The 21,137-nt window shown below is 33.5% G+C and overlaps 1 protein-coding gene across 1 annotated transcript; it reads right to left on the reverse strand.

Annotated features, from left to right (window-relative positions):
- Nucleotides 1–18,042: 18,042 nt before the first annotated feature.
- Nucleotides 18,043–19,198, reverse strand: LOC141665406 (uncharacterized). The gene is made up of 3 exons (XM_074471392.1): nt 18,888–19,198; nt 18,354–18,499; nt 18,043–18,278 (listed from the first exon to the last, which is right to left on the reverse strand). Exons 1-3 carry the CDS (start codon nt 19,196–19,198, stop codon nt 18,043–18,045), a joined length of 693 nt encoding a protein of 230 aa, XP_074327493.1.
- Between the last annotated feature and the right edge of the window lie 1,939 nt (nt 19,199–21,137).

A 21,137-nucleotide genomic window follows, 5' to 3' on the forward strand; every position in this document is an offset into this window, starting at 1 on the left:
TCTATGAAATTTTAGAAGTTGGAATTGGGAGTCAGAGTTTATAATCCAAAAAGGAGCAAGGATGAATAGTATGACCTTTCGGTTGAAGTTTTTAAGGGAAAGATAAGGAGATGTCAAGAGAAGATAATGGATCGCGATGTTAGCAGTTAGTAAGAGGAAATTTATGCGCTCAGGAGAACGATCACGATATCCCCAGGTTCTCTTTCAACACTTGGAAGCTACAAGTAGAAGAATTAAGAAATGAGATCCCACAAAGAATTCAAGTATAAAGTATTTAATCTATTGAAGAGATGCCAAAATATATGGAAATTTAAAGAAAAACAGTGATAACCAGGTATAAGAAGGGAATTTCAAAATATACTGGGAAGTGTTGGACATGTCAAAGTATTAAGGCAAAGTATCAGAGGCCTAGTGAATAAGGCAGACCAAGGAATGGTTTTACAAGAAACGAATCGTAAAATGTATCAGTGATGTTGCTGGAGAAAATAAATGAAATTATGAGATTATGTACTGATTAGTGGGAGTTTAATAAACCAACGAATACGAATAAGTGACCCCTATAAAGAGTGATTACCTATGAGACCTAATCTAAGAAGTGTGTTATGTCTCGAGGATTAACTTAAGATCTGACTTGAGAACATATCAGAGATTACGATTAAAGTGAGTTAAGAGCATTGCAAGCTCTGGTGATATTATGTGAAATAACAAGTGTATCAGGTGGCTATAAGGAATTAAGGAACGTGGTGTATAAGGAGTACTTGGATAAGCAAATTTTATTTATTGATAACATCTTCAGCTACTCAAAGAATAAGAAAGCCTGCATGGAATGCCCAAAGATTTTTCTCCAAAGATCAGGAGGAAAACAACTATATATTGAGTCTTCAAGAATGAAATTTTGATCAAGGTTAACAAAAGATTCTGAATTAATCCATTTACAACTACCTAAGAAAATCTGTATGGTAACAGATGCCTTATGCCGACAGAAAGGATTAGATGTAATTAAGACCACCGAGGAGTTAATAAACGAATTGAAAAGAGTGGAATCTGAAGTTCAAATACTTAAAGGTGATAATACGTGAATATATAAGATTACTTTTCAGCCTTAACTGATGAAAAAGAGTAATAGATGTTTAAATGTTTGGAAACCAAGCACCGCCTATCATCCTTAAACGGAGAGTCAAAGTACGAAAGTGATTCAGGAAATGTAAGATATGTTGAGAGGTTGAGTTTTAAGGAAACACTGGAATGATCACTTATCATCGATGTCAGGTTTGGAATGCCACTTTACCAAGTTTCATGTGAACGCAAGTGTAGGTCCCCATTTTTATTAAAATAAAGTGGGAAAAAGAAAGTTGTCAAATTCTAAGTTAATTCAGCACACCAAGAGCGTAATGATATTGATTGAAGCAGCTCGGAGTAGACAAAGGAAGAAGGCGAAATTATATCAAGAGAGAATATGAGTATAGAAGTAAGACCAGTAATGTTAGTACAAGTTTCATCTTGAAAGAGACTGGATAAGTCTAAGTAGAAGGGACATGTTAAGTCCTAAAAAATTAGTGAACCATCCGAGGTATTGATAAATATAGATAAAGTTGTTCATAAGTTGATGATTACCGTCACAACAGTGTGTACAAATAATATGTTTTGCCTGTCAGTGTTAAAGCGATAAGTATCTGATTTAAATTAAGCAATTGAGTAAGAGCCAATGGGCTCTTATCTAAGTTTGTTCTGCATATAGTGATCGATCAAAATTCTTGATTGTTAAAGGCGAGTTCTTGGAAAATGAGAGTATATCTATAGTAAGTACGTTTGAAATCCTCGAGTAGAAGAGTCTACTTAGGAACTAGAGTCAGATATGCTTGACAAATATCCTCACTTGTTTAGTTAGACCAGATTCTGAGGACAGAATCTTTTTAAGGGGGGAAGGATATAACGACTCGTGTATTTTTGAATTATTTAATATGTAATTGTGGAAGTATTAATTAAATAAAATATGTGTATTGGTTTTGACCGCTATGTGTTATTTGATTATTATATATATGTGTGATTTATGGTGTACCGGGTTGTACGCATGTTTAATTATGGAGTCGTACTGAATTATTTTCAATTTCAAAAATGGATTTAGTGCATATTTAATTGCATAAATATTGGGAATGTCTTTAAAATTATTTTTATGGTTCCATAATTACAATAGTTATTTTTGGGATTTTATAAAATTTAGAAATCAATATTTCATCAATTATTTAACCCTGTGTGATTTTCTGATTATATTTACTTGTAAAAGCTGTTTTTAATTCCAGAATTCTTCAAAAATTATGAAATTCATATTTATTTAAGTTTGGAATATTTCGAGAATTTTAAAATTATTTTGGAAATTTTCGGGATTTATTTAACCGTCGTGTCGATTCGTTTAATTGCTGAAAGCGGGTATAAACTGCATTTCAAAAATTATTTTAAAATTATGAAATTTATATTTTTGTAAACTTCGGGATATTTGTAATATTTTAAGATTATTTTTGTAATTTTATGAATTTATTATAAGTGCAGCTCGGATCGTTAATCGTTAAATATGGGTACAAGTTACGTTTCAAAAATGCTTTGAAAATTATGAAAACCCAATTTTATTAGTTTCGGGATATTTATAAAATTTTAAAAATATTTTGGGATCATTTGGATTAATTTTCATTCGCAAGTTGTTTCGTTAAAATGATTAAATGCGATACAATATCGGGTTCCTAGTTGGGAGGCGGACACGTGGCAGGACCTTATTATTCTACTAATACGTGTTGATTCCTGAATTTGCAGAGAGAAAAAAAAAGAAACATCTCGTCTCTTCCACAAAAAAAATCTCTCTGTACATCTCCCTTGGCCCTCTCTCTTTTGCAATCACTTTCCCTCACTCCTTTTTCCTCAGTTTCTTCTTATTTCAGGTAATTGTGCCTGTGTTTCTCTTTCCAGATGTGCCGCCTGTGATATCTTTCCGCTTTGCTGGCCGCCGCCGACTTCTTTTCCGGCGAGGTGGCCCGACGAGGCGGTGTTGTGCGTCGTGCGTGACTCTGTTATGTGTCTCTGTCTGTGTACTGCTGTGTGTGTGTACAGTTGGGTGTTGAATTATGTTGTGTCGACTGTTTCTTCCGATTTGTGGCCTCCTGGAGGTTACTTTCCGGTCGCTTAATCTTTTCCGATTGTGCGTGTAGGCGCGTGTGTTGTATGTATATTTTGGTTAGCAGCTGGTTTGACTACATCTTGCAATAATTTCTATTAACTAATTTCATTACTGCAGGATAATTTATTTGGAAACCCGGATGTTTTCGGGCACCAATAAATGTTGCCGCCATCGACGATGAGCCTCAGCGAGCCGACGATGGACTGTGATGACGCGGTTCTGAGTCTTAATATTTTGAAAATAAATAAATAAAAATAAAATACGAGTAATAATTAATAATTGTGATTGAGTTGGAATTTGAAAATGTGTGGATTTTGATTAATATTGTTAGTTTGAATCAGTGATTGGATAATTGTTGCGATTATTGTGTTTGAGATTTGACGTCGATTGATGTTTCGACGGGTAGTCCGACAAACAAAGGAGACGCTGCCCGATTTCCGGGAAACTGAATTATGTAAATACGGGAACGTATCCAATGATTATCGGGACGTCGAGTGACTATATGTATATGTGTATGTTTTATATACGAAACTTGGTTGTACGATGTAATGAAATATTTTTCCAAATCGATAACCCTGATTTCGTAAAATAAAGAGTATATATATATATTCCGAAAACGAACACTGAACCGATCTTCGAGATTGTGAACCCTATTTGTTGCGTGTGTTATTATAATATTCATAATTACGAGTCGGGTTTGAATATCATTGGATAAGAATTAGTATCGAGGATATGTCAAGCATACCTAGATGTCTAATGTAGGGTATTTCGACCCTGTAGGTTATAATCGGGAACCTGAAAGTGGACGATGGACTAGAGATGACCTAGTAGTCAGTCGACGAGCACAATAGAGTTTCAACAGAAAACCTGAGTGTCGAAGTCGAATCTAATGTGGTCTAGTGGTTGGACATTAAAGCCTGAATGACAGAGTCGGCTCAGAGTTGATCAGTAACAGTTGTTAAGCCCTGTGAGGAAAGTACTTCTGAACTTTTCTTCAAGATATATTGCCAATATTTTCAAACTGTTTCATAACATGTCGCTATTATTCAACATAACTCCTGTTTTATAATGCAAGTGCTTTAAACTATTTAACCTTGAATCCTGATTTTTCTTGATCTTGAACTTGAGCCATAAGCCTTATTCTTTGTAAACCATCCTTTGTTGATCCTCAGACACCAAACCACATAGATATGATACTACTCCCCAAATGTATAACTACCAAACACCAGACACTAGAAGAGAGTTGTTTGAGAACACAGAAACTTTTACACTCCAACCATTCTTAATAATATCAAAGAACTGTACCTTGAAAAATCATTACTGGTCTACTATCTGATCCTTTTACAAACTGAAAGTCGTTTCTTATACATACCCTGATATACCCTTGCGATACTCATGATTCACATTACGCTTTTATACCATTGCTTTATCGCTGTTGATTATGATCTTGCTTATTGAATTACATTATTTATTACACTGAATTGTTTTAGAATTGGAGAGTTTTCTTTATGTGGACCATATTCGTGGTCAGACCAGATTCGTGGTTGAATTAGGCCAATGTGTGCCTTGGATCCAGTTCGTAGAGCAGAGCTGTGTGCTTCGCTCGGGGTTAGTGCGTGACTGATCAGCAGCCTAACCTTGATTTTTTAAAACTTAAAATGAATATCCAATTCTAATGATTAGTTAAAAAGAAACTTGATTCCTTTGAATCATTTCATTTGATTATTGCTTAATCTCAGTTTTCCCTATTAAGACTTGCTGAGCTAGTTAGCTCACCCTTGCAATTCTTTTATATATTTTACAGTTGAAAAGAATATGGATGATAGTGAAGTTCCTTAATCCAAAGTGCGGGCTAAGGTTCCAGTTGAGTTGGATCGAGCTATCAGAAGCTTCATGCGGTAGAGAGATAGTGAGATTGTAAGAATGATTCTATTATCAGTTGTAAGTTAAATTAGTTGGGATTTGGTACGTTGTAATAATAAGTTGAGGTTGTGGCTTGTTTTCATACTTTAACCTGTTGCGATCCATGGTTATGTGAAGCAGGGTCATTGCAAATAATATTTCTTATACAGGTTTATATATTGTGTGTGTGTTGTGGACCCCAAACTTCTGACCCGGGTTTGGAGGGCACCACCTACACTCCTTCACCTTTGGTCATGGATGAAATTCAGAAATTTGTGCAAGCTACTTTTGGTCAGTCTATTGCAATATCTACCACAAGCTCTTCTTCTACAGACATTCAAGCACTCAAAACTCAAGTAGCTTCTTTGGAGAACTCCAATGCTTCTCTAACTGCACAAGTTCAAGCCTTAACTTCTCTAGTTAAGAGTCAACAAACTGACATCCAGACCCTGGTGGATTCTCACAAGCATCTCCAAATGCAAAACTCAGTTGCCTTGGGAGCCATCATGGGAAAGCTCTACATTGCACTACCTGCCTTACCTGAACAGATTAGGCCAGAAATTCTAACTCCCCTGCTCATGCCTGTTTCCAAGACTAAGGGGGAGATTGAGGCTAGGATTGCACAATCCAGGGATGCTAAGACACAATCTCAAAAGCCTGTTCAGGTGGGACAAAGCTCAAATACTCAAGTTGATGTTGGAAAAGAAAGACTGATAAGGGCTGTAGAAGGACCAAATCAAGATCATGAATTTAATGACCTTCTTGCAGCACTAAGAGTGTCTCTTCAACACAACTACATGATTTGCAAGAAATCTTTAGGCAAGAATATCAATTTTGTAAGAGCAGTGGTGGTAAAGATTAAAAACTTCCTAGAGAAAAGAATTGTGATGAATATAAATGATGGTGGGGTGGACAGGTGTCTTCAGGTTACCTTGGAAAATCTCCAAACATTGAGAGCATCTGAATTGGATGTTATGATTGACAAAGTACACTAAGTAATTCCTGAAGACACTTAACTTCTACATGATCTTAAAAAGGCACAGATAGCAGCTTTTTCATAAGCCTATCTATCTCCAAACAAGGGAATTGTTTATGTCTACCCTTCAACCAAGCATGCCAAGCATCTCTACATTCCCAAAAATTGTGTCAGATCAAACTTAAGGCTGCTCATGACTCTACAGTCTGATTTAAAGATCAAGAAGAGCAAGAAGTATGACGATGTGGAAATGATAAAGATGTTGGAAAGATACCTTGTTGACTATGACAATATGTTGCCAGCTACTAAGTACAATCTAAGGAAAGATGAGGATGATGATGAACAGAAAGATGATCAAAAACCTTCTAGCTCAAATCCAGGTCAATCCTCCAAGGCAACTAGCAGCAAGGACAAAAAGCAGGAAGAAAAGAAGAATAATGAGAAGAAAAAGGGAAGTGAAAGGAGAATCAAAAAGGCTCATGATGGCTCAGAACCATAGCAAACCCTAAAAATCCAAACACATCTAGCTCAACCTCTTACCAAAACTTCTGTATCAATAACCTCAATCAACAAACCACTCTCAACATCTAAGCCAAAATTTTTGTACAAATAAACAACCAACTCTTTCCTAAAAATTCCAATCACCACAAGTCAAACAAGTCTCAAGAAAATCACAACCCTACTTTTAGCCAAGCCTTCACTAAAAGTCAATCTCAAATATGTTAGGAGAAAGCCTAAGAATGCCAAGATTACAAAGAAAATAGAAGTCACTGAAAGGGCCATCTTGAACTATTTCAAGCAATCTGACTTTCTACCTTTAAATTGGTACATCTCAGATGAAGATCATTTTCAACAACTTGCTGAGGAAATAGTCAGAGTCTGGGTTGTATCTCTTAGGGAAGTTAGAATTTTCTATGAAGATGGATCTTTCACCTTTCTTGGCAGTGATTTAATGGATTCTCTTTCTCCCACAGAAATTAAGAGAATAATAATTTTGCTAAAGGACAAGGATACTGCTACAATGGCATGGAGATCAGTTATAGCTGAATGGTTAATTGAAAGGGAAGAAACAAGAAAAAGAAATGAGGTTGAATCTGAAGAGAGAAGGAGGAAGTATGATGAAGAAATTGAGATGTTTATAAAAAGATCAGAAGAGCTCAAGGCCAAAGGGATAAGCAGAATCTCTAAGGATGGGAAATTTCTAAACATCAAAGCTGACGGATTCTCTAAATTCAGGATTGATTTACTAGACAGTGGTTATCCAAAGGTAGCAAGACAAAAAATTGTAGAAGCTCTAAGTGTGACACCTATTATAGAAGAACTTGAAATTCTTGATCACTTGAAGGATGTTCTTAGGGAAGAAGCAGATACAAAAACTGTCTTTACCTGATACTTGTAACCATTGAACTTTGTAAATCTCATGTTGTATAAAAGTTGTAATTCTATCAAGCTTTATGTATTGATTTCATTTTTCATTTTTTTAACTTGGGGTTATTCTTGTTAATAGGCATGAATTTGTGTTAAGCAATCTTCTCAAAAATTGGGGGAGATTGTTGTGCAAGACATGCCTGTACTTTAACAAGACTAAGTCAAATTGACAACCCTAAGTAAGTTGTATTGTAATCTTAGTTTGCATTTGTACTTGTCACATTTAAATTCTGTAAAAATGTAAAGAGCAGACTGAAGTCTTTTTGTTTAAACAGTATCAAGCCTAAGGATTCTATCTGGAAGAAGATCAAGAAGATCATGCCTCAGAAGAATTTTGAAGAAGCTTGGAGTTGAATAAATCTGTTAAAATAAAAAAAATTCTAAGTCAAGATCTCTACAAGTCACAAATTTAGTGTTATAGAGAAGTCATTCGAGAACTCCAAATGACTTATCGAGAAGTCAGAAAAGCTTATAGAGAACTCACAAAGAGATATCGACAAGTCAAATTAAAGACATGAAGATTGAAGATATCGACAAGTCATTTCTTCACTAGAGAACTCAGAGTTCTCGACAAGTCAACATTCATTATAGAACTCTGAGTTATCAATAAGTCAAATTCCACTAGAGAACTCAGATATATCGATAAGCCAAAATTCACTAGAGAAATCTAAGTTATCGACAAGTCAAATTTTACTAGAGAACTCTGAGATATCGATAAGTCAACAAGCCACTAGAGAACTCAGAGATATCGATAAGTCACAGTGAATATATGAAGACTAAAGATTTCGATAAGACAAATTCTCTTACAGAGAACTCAGATACCTCTACAAGTCAAATTTACTACAAAGTATTAGAGATCTCGATAAGACAATATACTTATCGAGATGTTATGTTCTTTATAGACTAAATGGAGATCGCGAGGTAAAATCTCAAAGTATACAATTGCAGACCAGTTCAATATCCAAGATCTACAATCAACAAACAATCCAAACAGCTGGATTGACAAGTTTACAAAAAGCAGCTTGAAGGATGTGCAAGATCAATGGTGAAGATTAACTGACAAAGGAAGATCAAAGTAAACACAGGATGCTAAGATATGCTAAGCCAGAAATGGAAGATACACTTTTTCTAAAATGGAAATGACAAGTGACAGTTTACTAAAGCTAATAGCATGTCTTATTGTACACTGTGTAAACCAGCAGTTAACTAAATTATAAAGTTAACACTGGTCCTTTAGTCAGTTGTAACAATTTAGATAGAAGATTTTGTAACACTCTCAAGAAAAAACTAAGCTCTTTATCAACACAGAGCCTAGAAATTATGCAGCAAAACATTCTTAATTTTAATATAAAATTAAGTAAGTTTTGAGAAGATCCGTGTTCTTATTATTGCATGCTTAATTTCTGAAGTAACACATTTTACTACAAGATTTAATTTACTTTGTTCAACCATAAAAAGTGTAAGAAAAGCATAAAAACAGTAAAACACATTCACCCCCCTCTGTGTGTTATTCATTTCCTAACAGATACCCATATGATTATGTGAACTATATGCCAATATGCCATGTGACTACTTATAACTATATGTGATTGTGTGTACTAAGTGATTATGTGATATAAACGCTTGATAATAAGTGTACTCGTGTAGGTAATACCTATGTGTTGCATTAGAGTCGAATAAATATATAAGAGTCCTCGAGTTGTATATAGAACCTTTAGTAATGAGGTTGTATTATATGTGTAGGTTCAAGAGAAGATAGAGGAAAGACTCTTGCCATCAAAGTCGAGTAGGGGAGCTCAAGGTTGCTTTTATATTAGCTAAGGTCATTAGTAGATGCAAGTGTCCCTACCTTCACTTATTGTTCAAGTGATGTTTTCTTTAAACTATATTATGCAAGTGTCCCTACCTTCACTTATCGTTTGAGTGATGTTTTCTTTAAACTATATTATGCAAGTGTTCCTCCCTTGTCAAACTTAATCTATGCAAGTATTTTATTTTCCAACTCATGGTTATTGCAAGTGCCCCATCCCTTTCAAACTCATATGCAAGTACTCTATTTCCAACTTGTGGTTATTACGAGTGATTCTATCTTATAATTATTTATGCAAGCATCTCAGTCTTTATTTATCATTCAAATGATGATCTCTTTAACTCATTTTATGGAAATGTATCACCCATTTTCAAACTTAGCTTATGCAACTGTTGTGACATATCTTATTGATTATTATAGTTATGGTTCTTTCAATAATTTCTTCCTTAGCCATTGAACCTTATGATACCATGATTATGATTCTTGATCTTGTAAATTATACGATATTCCCATGATTATTTATTCATACTCTTGAATGATTGATATTTCGTCTCTAATGACCCCTTTAGTAAGATGATGATTCTTTCCTTGATAAGATCCTCAAACTTATAATCCTTAAACTTTTGATTATAATTCTACAGCCTAGAATCCCTTGGAATTGGAATAATTGGTACCCTTACTGAGAATTTTTGAAATTTCCTTCTGGCATCAGTTTTATAAAAATTTCTTACAAGATATTTTCAAACAAATGTTTTTGTGAGATTAGTGGATTGGACTAAGACGCAAGTCCCTTTCACATTTATGATATTAGGCTTAAAAGTTGCCTAGGGATCCCAATTAAAATTATTTAGAACCCAGCGAGGTTCGGGATTACTTCACGGCTGAACACCGGCTGTAATCCGTAGCGTCATAAAATGATTTTTGAGCAGTGATTGATTTAAAAAGGATTTTGACTTGAATAATGATGCCATATACCCCAAATTTGAATTATGAATTGCTATATTATTAATATATGTCTCATTATATATCTTGCTGACCATTTGGCTCACTTCTTGCTATTTATTCATGATATTTCAGCTAGAAAGTATGGTTAGATTCAAGCAGACTACTTGTAAGTCTACCGGTGGAGATGCTGAGGCTTATGTGAGAGCTCAGGTAGTATAGCCAGCGTTCGTGTGAGGACCGGTAGCTATGTAAAAGGTATAATAGTTTCTAGTTTTGGACTGTTCAAAAATTAAACATTTGCGATCTTGGATTTTGCTGCAAGCAGCCATTTATAATAATTTATATTTTTCAGTTGTTACCTTTTGGTTTTATTTTCGGGCTGCCACATACCACTTGTTAGATATTGAATGCTATGAAATATAATACAGAGTGAGGGTGAATATGTTTCTTGGATTTTTCTCGGATTTAAGCTTTATGGATTATGTTTGAACTAGGCAGTTTAAGATATATAGATATTATATTTAATCAGAAAGAACACAAATATAATATATCAAAAACTCACTTAATATTATTAATCAAGCTTATCTTGCTACAAATCTGTATTCTTAAGAAAATAAGAACTCGGCTTCTATCTTGAGAGAATACAAGAAAATCTAGATCTGTTTGTTACTTGTGAACTAAGGACCCGTGCATGCTTTATAGACTAGCAGGACGGGTTTACAAAACTTACACTAAAATACACAAAACCAATTTCCAAAGAAACTTTGTCTATTTCCTCATCTGGTGTTAGCAAATCTGTGCGGAATCTTATAGGTCAGTGACCACCCTTTGTCCAGTTAATCTTGGCCCTTGATCTTGTATTCTTCAAGTTGCTTTGTAGACTTTCCAATTCAATGAATGAATTATTTGTTGACTGATAATCTTGAATATTGAACGTGTCTGCAGTCTAAATTTGAGAAGTATATCGAGATCTCCAATTTGTTCTATAGAGAAGTCACATATCGATAAGTATAATGACTTGTTGATATCTTTGAGTTCTCTATAGGTATACTTGACTTATCGAGATTTCTAGTTCCTTGCATGTGAAATGACTTGTCGATATGTATGAGAGCTCTACATGTAGAAATGACTTGTTGATATCTCTGAGATTGCTATTTACCCAATTTGACTTGTTGATATCTCTGAGATCTCTATATGAGAAATTGACTTGTCGATATCTCCAATTCTTCATACCTTCATTTACCTTGTTAATATCTCTGAGATCTCTACATGAAGAAATGACTTGTCGATATCTCTAGTTCTCTAAATCTTCATTTGACTTGTCAATATCTCTGAGACTTCTCTTTAAGCCATTTTACTTCTCTGCAAGTCATTTTGGACTTCTTGAATGACTTCTCGATATAACTTGATATGTGACTTGTCGATATCTTGACTTAGAAAAATTTTCGTAGAACAATTATATTCAACTCCAAGCTTTTATATCTTTTCTTAGTGGCATGATCATGACTTGATCTTTCCTTAGCTTGAAACTGTTCACATAAAAATCCCCCAGTCTAATCTACTAACCATTTTTACAGACTCAAGAAATACAATTCGGAATACAAATATAGATTACCATACAACTTAATCTTAGGGTTATCATTATGACTTACTCTTGTTATTATACAGGCATGTCTTGCACAATAGTAACGCAGTTTGAGGGAAATTTGGAATATTTGAAGGAAATTTATGATAAGTGCGTGGATAATTTTAAAGTTGCATGTGCACTATATCCCAAAAATGCTACACTAGCAGTACTAAAGGAAAAATATAACGAATTCTTTAAGATGTTTGCTGATGCAAGTCCAATATCAAAGGCTTCATGTGTTTGGAACGTAAAATTTAATGTCATATCAAGATTGGGCAATGCAGATGATGAGCAGTTCATTCCTAAATTTTCTATGGATCTGTCACAAATGACGCCTAAAAACTTATGTATTGATATTAATGAAAGCTCTTACTCCGAAATAAAAGAAAACTATAATGGTTCTACTTTTTCGAATAAAGGGAAAAATGTAATACAACACGGGTGTGATAATATTCAAGCACAACTTTATGTTGCTAACAACAAAAACACATGTGATGCGGTTCTGAGACCTCGAAGAAGAATAAAAGCATCACATGTTTGCATATCTCCGTATGTTAGCAGAGTTATTGATGTAAATGCACATCAAATAACAACAGAGGAAAAAAATGTTTGGGACTGGATTTTTAACACCAATCACAACGTAAAGTAAGTTAATTCCCTGGGGTTAATATTTCAACTGGTATACTTTGGTTAAGGATGGCTCGGATAATAGAGTATTAGTAAGTTCTAAATCATATATGTGTGTTACAGTGAAGATTTGTTTGAATGGAACAATACATTGTGTACAACAAAACACTTTCAGTCAATGTCAGAGAACAGTATGATAGAGTCAACAGTTATAGACACTTGGAGTTACTTAATGAATAATAACGAGATGCTGAGAGATGAATATTCGCCCTTACGTCTATTCATGATGAGTGAAACTGCTGTATGTGAAATATTTTTTTTTATTTTTTCAGTTATAAAATTTATTTTTATACGATGTTGTCAACAAAATTATCATCTTAAATTGATGCAACATAGGCCGCTAGAAATGAAAATAGGTGAAGGTGCACATGACATAATGGAGCGAGATGCATTGTTTGGCGATAACATGGACCATGTCGTATACATGGTTTCTGAAATGCATAGCAATCAGTATGATGTAAAAGATTTTGATATGGTACCTCAATAATATAATAATTGGCACCCCGATTCATTGTATACCTCATTGTTTATACTTATATAAAAGTTTTTTTTTCTTGTCTAGTTTGCTTTTCCAATTTACAGCTCAGGGCATCACTATGTCATATCGTATAACATGAGAAAACCTAGAATGGAGATAATAGATAACATAGTCCTGAGCGGAGAGGTGGTGGACATTTATGATGATCTTCTTGCATGATAGGTACATTTCAAATAATATTAGTGTAGCCATATATACTGAGATTTCCATTAATTTGTCAGATATATTAATGTTTTGTTGTAATGGAAACATCATGAATGTTTCTGCCATTGGTTGTCCATCTACAACATGCCAAAAGAAAGTGAAATTAAAAAATTAGTTCTCAGAATTATAAGGTTGGGATGGCAAACAACAACAAAAATTGTTAATTGCGGTGTTTTCATAATGCGACACATGGAGACGTATATGGGGACCTTGTATAGATGGAAAATTGGGCTACATACTGAAAAAGTAAGTTAACTGCATTTCACATAATAGTTAATCAGGAAAGGATAAAACATTAAATAAAAAATAATTTAAGTAAATATTGTTCTTTTTTACAGAAAAACCAAAAAGCGCTACTAAACAAGCTAAGGATTATCTATCGTCATAGATTGTTAACCTAGTTAGAAAATTCCAAAAGAGCCCATATATAGCCAATACAACAATGTATGCAAAGAGAAAAAAAATTGGTCAGATGAAGCGCTTAGTTATGATCAAGTTTTTATGTTTTACACAAATAGAATTTGACATATTGTACTACTTTTGCTCAGTTATATTACTTTTCTTGATATTGGATTTACGAACTTTGTAGTATGTACAAATTACTATTTTATAACTAATGATTTACGTTATTAGTTAATTTAGAGTGCTACAAATATCAAGGAATGTGTTTTCCAGTTAAACTGAGCGAACATCCATTCACAAAACACGGAAAGGTAACCTCTTTGCCTTGTAGTTACAGACATCCAGTTCGGAGAGGCATTAATTTGATACATGATGAGGAATTTCAGACATTAGGTATGTGAAGTCCAACTGCTTATCACCTTTTGCGAGATGTCACTTGATTTTTCGTAAATCTTGCCAAATTGCATCACAATTTTCATCTGATTTCACAGAAAATCTATGACCCAAGGCATAACAGTGTGAAACACGTGATCACCCCACTTTCTTCCAGCCAACATGAAGTTCGATTTTCATAATAAGGATCATACTTGCATCATTTGACTTCTTGATTTAAATCATCACCGGAATGTTTTTCATTCTCTCTCACAACAAACACTATTGAGGAGTCATGTTCCTCTAAACAGCTTACAAGTGGTGTTTTGCACTTACTAACAACTGGTGTAGTCCTAACAGAAGTCCAGGAGTTGGACCCACGCTGCTTAAAGATTGACCTTTGCTACTAGATTGAATTCTCGCATTGTCATCATGCCAGTGCACATTAATTTTCTTAGAATATCTGTTGGCTCCAATATTATAGGTGAACCTTAAATCAAACATATCCAATCCACTATCTGAAGTTACTCCAACTTCTCATAACTGGGATGAATTATCAATTGAAAATGATGCAACTTCATAAAACTGAACCTTTAAGGCATCAGCCAAAAGTATGAAGTTCTCTTGGTTATCACATGCCAATATCCCAATATCCTCATATCAAGGGGAAGTATCCAGTTGTACTCCACTTTTGCAGTTGCACCATAAGAAACGGTCCTTGAATTTTACCATTCAGATCTATGTAGTGCCAATGTTTATATACATCTGAAGTGTTCCTCACAGAGAATACCGGAGTTGATAATTTTATCATGATAGTTGAGAAAGTAATTGAGCTCCCTACTGCTTTTTTATTAAAGCTTCTAATTTTTCATGTATTTCTTCCCTCGATAAGTCTCTGCTGGATTTCAACAGCACCCTTATCTTTTGTAGGAGATGATGGGGCAAACATGTTTCTTCTTTCAAATGGAGTCTCAAAATTAAATGCCCTTCTACCAGTATGGCTTACATCACCCTTAATATAGTGGACTACAAAGTTTTAATATATCACGACTAAGTACACAGTATCCAATGTATAGAACTGTATAAAATTATTTAGATTAGCAGGGAATGCAATGAACCTTGGTTTTGGCTATCAATTCATTCAGCTTCTTCAGATTTATAACCAGAATCCATGTCTGGATCTAAATGTACATCAGTAATTTCATATAGTCTATGCTGATGCTCTTGTGGTTCTACACATTCTCTGAGCGTGAAACTTGTCAAGGAAATTTAAATAAAGCCAAACATAAATTTTTTAGAAAAAAAATTATAATAGACCTCTATAGAAAAGTTCTCAATTAGTGCTATTAACTAGGATTGAAGAAACTAGTCATGATATTACTAGAAAGAATGAGGACATGTGCAAGAAGTCTAAACTATGTCTTCCCTATAGGAAGTCTAGGAACCGGGACTGTAGTGGAGAATATTCTCTAAAGTATATGGTGATTTTGGAAACACAAGATTAACATGACTAGCGGATGTTAGCATTCTCAGAATGGGTACCATATTTGGATGCCTCACACAACCAGGAGAGCTATTTTCATCGAATGATAGTACACGCTATAACCAGATTAAGAAAATTTGTGTTGTCTCATCTGGTGGCTTTTCCTGCTATTAGAACACTAAGGGAACACAAAATGTCATCTTCTAGCTCTCCGCATAATGTCATCTTTTAGCTCTCCATATAAAAACTTTATCTTTTTTAGGTTATGAGTCTACGCTAGATTGTTCCACCTTTTAATGTCTTTTGACATTGTACTTGGGCATGTCTAAGTCCTTTTAGGTGTAATATATGTTTTGTAATTTTTTTCCTTCAATGCAATTAACCTTTTAGCTAAAATAAACATTTTCTTATGATGAGACCTCTTTAATTCAATGTATAAGGAAATGTGTGGTGCAGAGTCAGCCATGATGAAGACCAAGTAGAATAAGGTTCATTTAGATGAGAACTGTAGCTCACGTCATTAAAAGTTAAATACTGCTTTGAATATTCTGAACTCATATGGTTAAAGTGTTGATTGGGAAGATCCATCAAATTCACCATCAAAATGAGTTTTATTACTTAATACAATGAAATAATATTATATATAAAATGTTCATAGCCTGGATAAATTGCCAAGGTTGGCTGCACAATATTTGGGTTGCTAATATTTGATGTTGCACATAACTCTATACTTCAAAATGTGAATCAATGCTTAATACTTGATCACTTACACTAATTACTATTTTAAAAAACTAAACACTAGAAAAGAAGGAAATACTGTGATATCTGTGCACACAACAAGCCCATAATGTCCATCATGGGAACTACTCTCGATGCAATTGACACAGTTGAACAATGATGCAGTTCCTCCATAACAAGCATTGCTGACGTTGCGAGGGTATATCTCTATTCCATACAGATTATGAGAATTTTTTTATATAATTACAACCATCAAAATCAAAACTGTCAGAAAACATTCTAGCTTTAAGCATGTCATACTAGTATAAAATAACGAAAATTAGTCAACATATACTGCACACATGTTCAGTACATAAATCATCATAATATACAGCAGTCCAGTGATATCCAACCTACAATCAAGTGAAAAATGCACTTAAAATAATTAAACCTTTGTTGATACTACTTGATAGTGTCCTAACAGACATAGGACTACACTGTCACAATTCACAATTTCAACTACCCTTTGAAAAAAAAGACATATCTAAATAATAACAAACCACCACAATACGAACTAATAGCACCTCAAAAACTTGCATGACAAACCTCTTAATGGACTTGCTCTTTTATATCACAGTTTCACTTCCCACTTCCAGCGATCCAATTTATTTTGGATCAAATTTATATTTTCAAGAAGGGATGTCACCTATATTTCAGAAAAAATGTTGAACATTGCTGAAGAAATACTAAAATTATGTTCCAATATAATCCAAAATATTTCACTTGAACGCTGAAAAACTCTGTAAAATCAAGAAAAGATCAAAATATGCTTGAAAAATTCTGCATAAATCTGGAGAATAAAAATTTTAAAAAATTGATGCAGATATTGCAGCATAAATATGGAGGAATCTGTTAGAGAAATATGCACAAACCTGCTCTATAAAATCCTTTAAAATCCTGCATAAAATCAACAACAAAATAATATGTTTGTACTATATGTGTGAAGGAGATTGAGGTTGTAACCCGTTATTTGTTGAAAGTGGAGAGGTCATAACGAAAAAAGAAATAGTTATGAAGATAATATACACTGCAATTACAAGAAATAACTCAACATATCAGTTCCAAATTTGCAGAACCTAGGACCATTTCTCATCATTTACTACAACTGGAAAGTTCATAAATTTGTGTAGTTGAATGACAATTTGATGATGATTTTATTAGTGTAAAAAGCATCATATATATATATATATCTCAACAGACAGAGGTAAGAAAATGACCTTATAAAAATATCAAAATCCCTAATCTAAACAATTTCCAGAAATTGGTCCAATAAATTGCAGAAAAACCTATATTGAACATATCATCGATTTTCTACAAAATATGGGCCTTTCTCATTCATAATCCAAATATACTACTAAATCACATAAAATAATATTGGTTGCATGTCAAAAAAAATCAAAATATTGGCCTGATCAGAAGTCAAAAAATACGTAGGCTGATACATTGAGATCACTAGCCACTTTTAACATAGGAGTATAAAAAATGTGAAGAAGAAGAAAGTGCATCGGCAGAAATATGAAATATCTTTAAAGTAGTACACTAATTTAATCATCCAAAATGCAGGAAAGAGCAAACTGAAATATAATTACAATAAACAATATATTTTGGGGAGTTCTCCAACACAACTGAATAAATGAAAAAAATATCTATTCAATCTGATTCTTTGTTTAAAGGACAACTTCGTGCATTATGTCCTTCTACTTTTTTACAATGGTTGCACGTTCTTCACTTTACTGTTTCAGTAGCTATCTCCTGAGCACTCTTTATCCGGCTCCCACATCCCTTGTTCCTACTCATATTTGGATTTAAAACATTAATGTCCAACAGTGGAACATGCGCAATGAACTTATCTGCTCTGTGAGATCCTCCTTCTAAAGGTGTCTTCTCTTTATCTTTAGTGAGTGCAGTATTTATTTCATGTACTCCGTTGAGTACTGAATCTAACTTATCCTCATCTTCACCTGCGGTATTTAAACAATTTTAAAATTCAAACCATGCCCTTGTCCTCTTCAATATCTTGCGATCCTCTGATTTACAAATATCCTTCACTTGAGATGACCCTAAGAATGAGTGACGCTTTAGTGCATTTTTGGACCAATGTGGTTTAACAAATGCATCTGGAATCTTTTTTACACAGCACTGATGTGAAGCAGCAAATGCATGGTGGCACGAATATCCTTTTCTGAAATAAAATTTGCAGCTATAATTCATATGATTATCACTCATTCTAATTGATGCCTGATTGCAAAACTAACTAATTAAAACTGAAATATGACAACCAAATATATAAAGAAACTAATTAAAAGAAATCACTAGAGGTTTACGAACACAGCGGTAGCAGGATCTGTTAATTTTGTTAAAAAGGAACATAATTTTAAAGAATACAGAATAGTAATCAAGAGAACAAAATTTGATCAGTCGTAAAATGTAATAAGGCTTAATCTTGGAACACAACATGTTAGATGTCAGTATAGGCATGGTATAATTTAATTTCAACAAATAAGCATTTCATAATATAATATAACTTAAAATTTTTATCTTGTAGTAGTTCATCTTTACAACTGAAATACCGTGACTGATCATCTCTTGACATATTAGTCATACTAGTATGATTGAAACCTGTTTTAATCTCTTCCATGACACGATGGTAAAGCTCTAACGTATGTAGTTTAGATGCATCCTTCTTAATAGCCATTGATGTGTCTGTTAGTGGAATGTTTTCGGATCTCTTTTCATCATCTGCTTGTCGAAGACATTGCTTGTCCATAGCACTCTCAAAGCTCGAATAAAATTCCACTAATGTGTCACTACTTTCATGAAAGTGTTGGAAAAACAAATTTAAACTTTCAGACCTTGAAGTAGTTCTTAGTAATGCATCCATGTCAATATCATAAAAATACGAAGGAATCCATTCACTGCGTATATTGAATAAACCAGCCAACCAAACATTGGTCTCAAATTTATATTCCTTAATGACTTCATGCCAACGTTCCTCAAAATCATTTTTTGTAAGATGATCTGAGCTCTCTCTCTCTCTCTCTCTCTTTCTCTTCTCTACATACAACACCTACTTCTACTTAGAATTTAAGTACCTTGCCATTAATCTTCATCCTTTTCAATTCTTCATCCATATACTATTTGCATGTAAGCGTTTAAGGGAGTTTTTGCATCAACATCTCTTGGTTATATTTAAGAAAATACAATTTCTTAGTGTATGATCTTAAGAGAGACTATATTACATAAGTTATGTGATTTTCTTGGTTTTGTTTTGGAGATAGGTTCAAATTTTTACTATTCAAATTTTACAAAGGGTTTTGGTTCAAATATTTGGTTTTTGGTTCGAATGAATGAGTTTTGCAAAAGGGTTTAAATGTACGATTGATTTTAATGGTATATATATATAAACATTTATTTTTCAGTTGGTTTCTTTTCATGCATGTAAAGTCTTAAGTGTAATCAAGTTATATTTTGTTTGGTTTGGAAAGAAGATGGGTTAAATGATTAGATCATGGGTTAAATTAACTTGAATTTGTGAATTAGAGCATTGCATGTTGAGTTGATTGATTTCATGTTGATTTTACAAGTTGTTTTGTTGTTAATTGGGTATCATTTAATTTTGAAATAGAAATATGATTTATATTGGATATGTGAGTAGATAAGTATGAATAAGTTAAGTTTTTATTTATAGAAACATGGATTTCATTTGGTTTTCAAAGGAATAAAAGAATGGATTTATGCATGTTAAGATTTTGTTCGAAAATGATGTTTTGGTTCAGTTTTTGATTTAAAAGAAATGATTTCAAGAAGTGTTCTTGTTTGGAATGGATTAAGATAGGTTTATATTATAAATGGAACCTTGCATGTCGATATTTGATAAATTGTTTGTGTTTTATTGAAAAAGTCGAATGGTATATGGTATTAAAAAGGGTTGATTCAAGTTGTTTGATCAATTTGATTCTAGAGTCTAATTATATGGTTTGTGTAAGATTGATTTGGTGTTTAAAAGATGTTTGGTTAAATGCATGTCAAGTGATTGCATGTTAAGTTTTAAAGAACTACTTGTTTTATTTGAGGGTTTAGTTCGAAATTTGAGTTAAAATGGAAAGGAATAGTTATTTGGTTGTCGAGTTATTTGAATCGTAATTATTATGATAAGGTATAGATTCTAAAGTGTATAAGTATATACTACTAAGTGCTATGTGGGTATTCTGTGATTATACTCGTGTATATAAGTTAATCTTTAATGCGAATTGGGATAATCGTTAGATGTTCAGGGAACGTCGAGTGTGAATGAGTATCTAATTAGGGATTCTGTTTTGGATTGTAGATTCAGATAGAGGAGGCATTCAGTCTAGTAGATTCAGATAGCAGAAGCATTCAGGCTAGTAGATTCAGATAGCGGAAGCATTCAGGCTAGAAAAAGGGAAGGAATCTTAGGTGGCAGTAGTTCAGTTTCAGTTAAGCAGGAAAGCGATTTAAGGCAAGTAACTCTGCCTTCTCTTATGAGTTGATTAGCAAAGCATATTTTTCATGCCATGATAAAGTAATAATTCTTTTTAATACTTGTGATAAACCTGTTATTGATTTCTGAGAAACCCTAATATTGATTCTTGTGATAACTTGTTATTGAATCCTGTTTGACCCGTTTACAACAACTTGATTGATTCATACCCCATTACATTGCCTATTTCCTTTTCACCCTATGATCTCATAAACCCTAAGAGAACCTTAATGAATTCCCTTGCGAAATATTTTTAGTTAACATGAATTCTTCATTAACTTGTATACCCTGAACTTGATTCTAGTATTGCTTCGATAAT

This window comes from Apium graveolens, chromosome 6 (assembly GCF_009905375.1).
Source record: "Apium graveolens cultivar Ventura chromosome 6, ASM990537v1, whole genome shotgun sequence".
Taxonomy (NCBI): Eukaryota; Viridiplantae; Streptophyta; class Magnoliopsida; order Apiales; family Apiaceae; genus Apium; species Apium graveolens.

What these genes read in the sequence shown, in the direction of transcription:
- LOC141665406 (XM_074471392.1), bottom strand. Translation starts at nt 19,198, where the DNA reads ATGGATGCATTACTAAGAACTACTTCAAGGTCTGAAAGTTTAAATTTG. An exon ending in TCAAGAGATGATCAGTCACG is followed by an intron (nt 18,500 to 18,887) that starts GTATTTCAGTTG and finishes ATTTTATTTCAG; the next exon opens with AAAAGGATATTCGTGCCACC. An exon ending in ATCTCAAGTGAAGGATATTT is followed by an intron (nt 18,279 to 18,353) that starts GTAAATCAGAGG and finishes TAAATACCGCAG; the next exon opens with GTGAAGATGAGGATAAGTTA.